At 41.3% G+C, this 7,842-nt stretch overlaps 2 protein-coding genes across 2 annotated transcripts; both read right to left on the reverse strand.

Annotated features, from left to right (window-relative positions):
- Positions 1–2,790: 2,790 nt before the first annotated feature.
- Positions 2,791–3,669, reverse strand: LOC146145063 (uncharacterized). Its single transcript, XM_083390470.1, has one exon. It carries the CDS (start codon positions 3,637–3,639, stop codon positions 2,791–2,793), a length of 849 nt encoding a protein of 282 aa, XP_083246596.1. The 5' UTR covers positions 3,640–3,669.
- A 682-nt stretch (positions 3,670–4,351) lies between these two features.
- LOC146145064 (uncharacterized) lies at positions 4,352–6,550 on the reverse strand. The gene has a single exon (XM_083390471.1). The coding sequence runs from the start codon at positions 6,548–6,550 to the stop codon at positions 4,352–4,354; it is 2,199 nt and encodes a 732-aa protein (XP_083246597.1).
- Positions 6,551–7,842: the final 1,292 nt, after the last annotated feature.

A 7,842-nucleotide genomic window follows, 5' to 3' on the forward strand; every position in this document is an offset into this window, starting at 1 on the left:
GTTAGCAGCCGGATATCAATGCACGATTGTCGGCTGATTTCGCGCGGGTAATTTCAATAAGCTTGTTCGCAGCGGGATATCAATGCACGATTGTCGGCAGATTTCGCGCGGGTAATTTCAATAATCTTGTTAGCAGCGGGATATCAATGCACGATTGTCGGCAGATTTCGCGCGGGTAATTTCAATAATCTTGTTAGCAGCGGGATATCAATGCACGATTTTCGGCTGATTTCGCGCGGGTAACTTCGCTAGGCTTGTTAGCAGCGGGATATCAATGCACGATTGTCGGCAGATTTCGCGCGGCTAACTTCGCTAGGCTTGTTAGCAGCGGGATATCAATGCACGATTTTCGGCTGATTTCGCGCGGGTAACTTCGCTAGGCTTGTCAGCAGCGGGATATCAATGCACGATTTCCGGCTGATTTCGCGCGGGTAACTTCGCTAGGCTTGTTAGCAGCGTGATATCAATGCACGATTTTCGGCTGATTTCGCGCGGGGAACTTCGCTAGACTTGTTAGCAGCGGGATATCAATGCACGATTGTTGGCAGATTTCGCGCAGGTAACTTCGCTAGGCTTGTTGCAGCGGGATATCAATGCACGATTTTCGGCTGATTTCGCGCGGGTAACTTCGCTAGGCTTATTAGCAGCGTGATATCAATGCACGATTTTCGGCTGATTTCGCGCGGGTAACTTCGCTAGGCTTGTTAGCAGCCGGATATTAATGTACGATTTTCGGCTGATTTCGCGCGGGTAACTTCGCTAGGCTTGTTAGCGGCGGGATATCAATGCACGATTTTCGGCTGATTTCGCGCGGGTAACTTCGCTAGGCTTGTTAGCGGCGGGATATCAATGCACGATTTTCGGCTGATTTCGCGCGGGGAACTTCGCTAGACTTGTTAGCGGCGGGATATCAATGTACGATTTTCGGCTGATTTCGCGCGGGTAACTTCGCTAGGCTTGTAAGCAGCGGGATATCAATGCACGATTTTCGGCTGATTTCGCGCGGGTAACTTCGCTAGGCTTGTTAGCAGCCGGATATTAATGTACGATTTTCGGCTGATTTCGCGCGGGTAACTTCGCTAGGCTTGTTAGCGGCGGGATATCAATGCACGATTTTTGGCTGATTTCGCGCGGGGAACTTCGCTTGGCTTGTTAGCAGCCGGATATCAATGCACGATTTTCGGCTGATTTCGCGAGGGGGAACTTCGCTTGGCTTGTTAGCAGCCGGATATCAATGCACGATTGTCGGCAGATTTCGCGCGGGTAACTTCAATAAGCTTGTTCGCAGCGGGTTGTCAACTCAAGTTTGTCCGCTGATTTCGTGCTGGTAATTTCGAGTCTTGCATATTCCCAGCGGGATATCAACCGAGGTTTTCCTGCTGATTTTCTGCCGGTCATTTTGATAGTCCTTTTTGTGTGGCACAGGTTACCAACATAGGTTTACCGCATGATTTTCGTGCGGAATTAGATTTAAGAAACGGGTTCAAACACTGTTAAAACCGAAGTTTTTGCTTTGTTGGTTTAGGATGAAGCCCTTGTTCCACGCACGTCTTGGCCTATTGTCAAGTAAACAAATTTATTGGTCAAAGATTGCAACTAAATAATGCAGTAAATTTCCGTATAGAAGTCTTTCCTAACTTTTGTTGTTGTCGCCACAGTCATAATTATACAAGTCGGGCAAAATCTTGACATTTCTTAACAGCTTATTTCAAAATTAAGCAAGAATGTCCAGAATTTTAAACGTAGAAAATTAATTTTGCGCTTGTGACATAATAATGGAAAATCAACATCCCGAACGGTAAGTTTGTGGAGAAAGTTGTATTATCTCACTTTTCCCTGATTTGGTCGCGTGAGAAAAATTGTTGTTGGAGGAAAATTGAATTTTGTATAACTGTCGTCATGTAGAATTTGGAATTGTCATAAAACGGGTCCTCAATTCTATATAGGGGTTTCTACTTGTAAAGCTATTAGACTGGAGCTATCTCGTTGATTGAATTCAACTGCAATGGTTACGTCACAAAGACGACTGGTTCACTGAAACAAATTAAAGTTCATAATTATTAAACTAGCGGTGGTTCTTGCTCCTTGTACTGCTAATTTTTTGTTGATATTGGTTGCTTGTTTTTTTTTTGTCAATTATGCGTTTAGCAAATAGCACACATTGACCCCCAGACAACTTTTTACGAACCGCAGGCTTGGAGCCACTGGTCTAGATATTAATTTTCAGGTGCTTGGCGGTTTAAAATATTTTTTGATTTTATAAGGATTGTCAATACAAAATATGAAACAAAACAATCCAGCCACAAGGTGTCATCCAAGTATCACATGTGATTACCTCTGTCGCAAAATCGGCGTTCTCCATTTTGTTTCAACAAATTGCAAATTTAATTTATGAAAATGCGCCTATGTGGCACGAAATTTGAATGTAAAAACCATTTGACAAAACAAAATACATCAAAAACTAGGCTACTCAAATAAAACTAAGGTAGCATAGTCGTTTAAACGCGCAGTAGCTTCAGGTGATATGTTTCTTTCTGTTTTCTGTAGACAAATGTAGTCGATTTGCAACTAAATTGTGGTGACCTAGGGATTGCTAGGTTTTTATGAACTGAATTTAAACTAAACATTACCTGCAACACAACATGTCACAAATAAACACAGCGTAATACATAACATAGAATAAGGTACATGGCACAAATTTACCACATTTTTCCCCTCTAAATAATGAAAGTACAGTGTACACCCAACAAAAAAACATTGTTTCATTTAAACAATTTTAAGGGTTCATTTTTAATGAGTCCAATCCCCAAACCGTGAAGGGGGTTTATGAATTCTGGATGAACGCCTCACTTGCAAACCAGTAGGCGAAGCAGGTGGAAACGCAAAAGGAGAAGGTGAAGTAGGAGGTAACTCATCTGTACCATGAGCCAAATCTTCTACCGATGATCTGTCCAATGCAGATTCTGGTGTAGTAACTGTAGATGGCCTAGTAGTATGGGGAGGCGAATTGGTAGAAATTGGGACTCCATTTTCAAGAGACTCGCCAAAGGATTCTGCATCTGGCAGTGGAGGGACTTCATGGTCTTCAGGGCAAGGAGCTAAATCCTGCACAGACACTGTCCATTCACGCCCCCCTGGAAGCCGAATATGTGCAAAACTTTGATTGGCTTCCAGCAAGTCCACCTCATCAACTAAGGGATCTCCTTTATTTCGCACAAAACGTCTCATCAAAACTTTTCCAGGCTGGAGCAGCCATGATGGTAATGATCTTCCCAGCATAGTTCTTCGTCCGAAGTTTAAGAAACGCTCATGAGGGGTTTGGTTTGTTGAGGTGCAAAGCAGAGATCTTACGGAATGAAGGGCCTCCACTAAGATTTCTTCCCATCTATCTTCTCCCAGACCCCTGTCCTTTAAAATGAGTTTAACTGTTCGCCATATGGTTTGGTTCACTCTTTCACATTGGCTGTTACCAGTAGGATAATAGGGAGTAGTCCGACTTGGTACCACTCCTCTATCGGTCAAAAACTTTTTAAATTCACCAGAAGCAAAGGCTGTGCCCCGGTCACTGTGGACGAAAGAGGGTAGACCAAAAAGAGCAAAAAGTGAAGTTAGCGAAGCTATGACGGTTTTCGTAGTCATGTCAGAACAGGGAATTGCAAAAGGAAAACGGGAAACTCATCCACCACAAAGAGAATGTAATGTCTTCTACCCCTGACAGGTCCTTTAAAATCAATGCTAATTCTTTCCCATGGAGCAGAAGCTTTGATTAAAGACTCATTAGACTTGCGGTGAAAACGAGGTTTTACTTCGGCACAAACTTTACATTCTGCACATGTTTGCCGAACCTCATTAATAGAGTAAGGTAAGTTGCGCGCTTTTATAAAATGAAGTAGGCGTGTTACCCCAGGGTGCCCCAATTGCCTATGGATTGGGATTAGTCCAGCATTTCCCATGAAACATAGAGAAGAAATTCTTGAAAGGGCATCCGGAGCAGTGTTTAGTTTACCAGGACGGTGGTGAACGCGATATGAAAAGGCCCCCAGTTCAGCTCGCCACAGCTGGAACTTAGCATTTTTAATTTTACCTGGGCGGACAGGATCAAACATATAAGAAAGAGCACGCTGGTCAGTCAATAATGTAAAGGTGTTACCATGCAAGAAATGACTCCATTTTCTCGTAGCCTCCATAATAGCTGTAGCCTCCTTCTCCACGATAGGGTAGTTGAGTTCGCTTTTTGTAAAGGTCCGGGAGTAAAAAGCGACAGGGCGACCACATTGGTTCAGGGTAGCGGCCAGTGCAAATTGGGAGGCATCACACTCCACAGTAAAGGGTTGATAAGGATCAATATTTTTCAGACAGGCGGAAGCCAAACTTTTTCTAAGCTCTGCAAAAGCCATAGCTTGTGGTTTAGCCAATGGGTGAGCCTTTTCCTGAATGGCTTTGACAAGGGGTCGAACCTTATCTGAAAACTGATGAACCCAACGGGCATAGTATGCAAATAGACCCACAGCGCTTCAGCAAGTGTTTGAGGCATGGGCATGTCCAAGAGTGACTTCAACCGCTCAGGATCAGGCTGGATTTTACCAGGCTTTACCAGGTATCCCAACAGTTGAATTTCCTTCTTTGCAATATGTGACTTTTCTTCGTTGAAGGTGAGGCCTTCCTTCCCGGCAGCATGTAATAGGGCTTCAAGATTTCTGTCATGTTCCTCCTGTGAGTTTCCCACCACAGTTACATTGTCCAGGTAGGCAAACGTTTTTCTTAACCTATATTTTGAAATGATAACATCTATCAGTCTTTGAAAAACAAATACTCCATTGGTCAGTCCAAAAGGCAGTCTTTTATACTGATATAGTCGACCATCGGCCTCAAAAGCGGTAAAAGGTCTATCTTCTTCATGCAGGGGAATCTGATGATAGGCAGAGCGCAAATCAAGCGTGCTAAAGAGTTTACCTTTAGCAACAGCATTTACTTGATCATCTATCCTGGGCAGCGGAAATGCATCTAGAAATGTAAAGCGATTCACAGTTTGAGAGTAATCAATGACCAATCGACGGCGGTGATTACCACTCTTTGCAACCAAAACTTGTGCACGCCAAGGACTTCTTGAAGGTTCAATAATATCCTCTTCTAGAAGTTTTGAAACTTCCTTACGGATAAAATATTGGTCATCAGCTGAATACCGACGTGATTTTACAACAATAGGTCTGAATCCCCTTTCTAGATCTGTAAAGAGTCTAAATGGTTTCACATTGGCTGCAGCCACACTACAAGTGCTATTATTTAGGTAAGTAGGGCAAATGTTAAGAAGAGGACGAGGACCCTTAAAGTGAAAGAATGCCCCTTTATGAAGGCCGAGAAATGATTGTCCCAGAATAACTTCAGCACATAACTCATCAACCACCTCAAATGTCAGAGAATAGCGGGATTTATTTAGCCACAATGTTGTACAAGTAGTGCCAATTACCTCAGCTGAAGCCTTTCGTGAAGCCAAACCTACTTTGGATCTTTGCCCAGAAACAGGTAAGTGATGTTCCTGACATACTCGACTATCCAAGTAACATCCAGTTGCTCCAGAATCCACCAAAGCGTTTAGCATCCTGGCACCAAGGGAGACTTTAATAAGTGCAGGATATAAACCTGAAGGTGGATCAGGGTGCCCATTCATCATATATATGAAAGAATTTGTGATAGATGCAAAAGTAGACTCTCCACTTTCTGTTTGTGGCAGAACTGAAGCCGATGTCTTGAAGGAACTACTAAATCCCTTCTTTCTTATTCTCGACAAACACTTTTTAGCATAGTGACCTTTGCGACCACAGGAGTTACAAGTGGCTTCTCTAGCTGGACAAGAGGAGCGGCCTCCAGGATGCATAGAACCTCCACAGTAGAAACAATCTTTCTTAGCTATTGCAAAAACAGTGGACTCAGGAGTCTCTGAGGCTGCAATGGTCACATTTGTAGTTTCCTTAATAAAGGTCACGGCCTCATTCCTTGCTCGTTCTAACACCAAGGCTTGATCGAAGGCTTCTTTACAGGTAACCTTATTTTTCTCAAGAAGTCTTTGTCGGATGTCGGGGGCTACCATGCCACTAATAAAGGAGTCGCGAACCATTTCTTGTCGATAAGTATCTGCATCGACATCCTGAAAATCACAGGATTTAGAAAGCTCATGCAAAGCATACATGAAATTAGTTAGGTTCTCATCCGGTTTCTGTTTTCTCACCAATAAATGACGAGCTACTGTGATGTTATTTTCTTTCAGAAAAACTTTGTTAAGAGTCTCTTTAGCAGATTGAAAGGTTTCACAGGATTCTACATAGGAGTAGAGTTTATGTGATATGCCATTGACAAGGAGGTCTAATTTTTCTTCTGATGATAAAGTAATAACACCACCTGTTTCTTGGCTGGTTCCACTCCGATGGCTATTTTGTGTTTCAATGGCTCGAATAAAACCATCAAATGAACGCCACCAATGTTTATACATTTTAATGGCCTCTGGGTCATTGGGATCAAGTTCCAGACGGTCTGGCCTCATCAGTCTTTCCATGGCGATTGGTAAAGCACAAGGTCAATGTTAACAAAGCAGTTCATAAAATTGTGGTGACCTAGGGATTGCTAGGTTTTTATGAACTGAATTTAAACTAAACATTACCTGCAACACAACATGTCACAAATAAACACAGCGTAATACATAACATAGAATAAGGTACATGGCACAAATTTAGCACAAAATTTAAAGTCTTTCTTGTGCTCTCAATTGGATTACTCCTGAAAAACCTTGAATAATAAAATAGGGATTGACAGCTAGTGGTATTGTGCAAACAGAAAGAACTGATAGTCTCAACAACTTGGACATATTTTGTTGAAGACAGTGATACACAACTGTAGGACAATTTAAAGGTATGTTACTTGCCTTGCATATACACATAGATTTTAGGCATTTTTTCCTAAAATTTCTAGATTTTTTGGGGTTATGTTTTTTAACATGTAGGCTGTACAGCAAAGTAAATGGTTGTATTTTGAATGTTGTGTGCTAATTGTTTCTTGGGAGCGGTTTTATAAAATAATTTTAAAAGCTGAAAAAGCATGATTGTCAGGCTTCTTTATTTGAATGCTATTAAAACCCTTTGTTCTCTAATCGAGTGATTTCATATCAAACACCCAACCCATAAAGTATGACGTGACATTTTGCCAAAAAAGTGTTTACCCGCTAAGCCAGCCTGGAAACTATGGCAAATCTTGTGGGTGCACAGCCAAAAAAATCAGGGTGACTTGGTGCAACAAAGGTAAAAAAAAAAGTGCACCTTTATATTTCTTTTAACAGTTTAAGGATCCATAATGCAAAAGTATCACCTTAAAAAATTATTACTTTGAAAAACATTTCCAAGCTATATCATAAGAATTAGGGCAATTATTTTTGTCATAAAAAGTCAAAATTTTGTTTTCTCGTGGTAGTTCAAAAATTGTCAAAATTATTGAAAGTCAAAATCATTTAAATATCCACATAAATCATTTACAAAATTAAAAAAGAACTAGTCATCTTTTTAACATTCGTTCAGTTAAAATCTTAGCAAAATGGTTTAGACCAGTGATTCTCAACCGTTTTAGCTTACGGAACGGTAGAATTTCAAAACAAATTTTGCGGACCGGTGGACCTTAAAAAATCAAACCAAAATGTAATTACGACAAATGTATTCAACTAAAAGACTTCTTAGCTTTTACATACAACTGGTCTTAAATTTTAAGACTTTATCGAGCTGTAACCCACTTTTAAACAGTTGGGCACATCACTTGAAGCATTGTGACGTTTGATAAAGTCTAAAGTAGACCATCAACTCT

This window comes from Ascidiella aspersa, chromosome 5 (assembly GCF_963924565.1).
Source record: "Ascidiella aspersa chromosome 5, kaAscAspe10.2, whole genome shotgun sequence".
NCBI lineage: Eukaryota > Metazoa > Chordata > Ascidiacea > Phlebobranchia > Ascidiidae > Ascidiella > Ascidiella aspersa.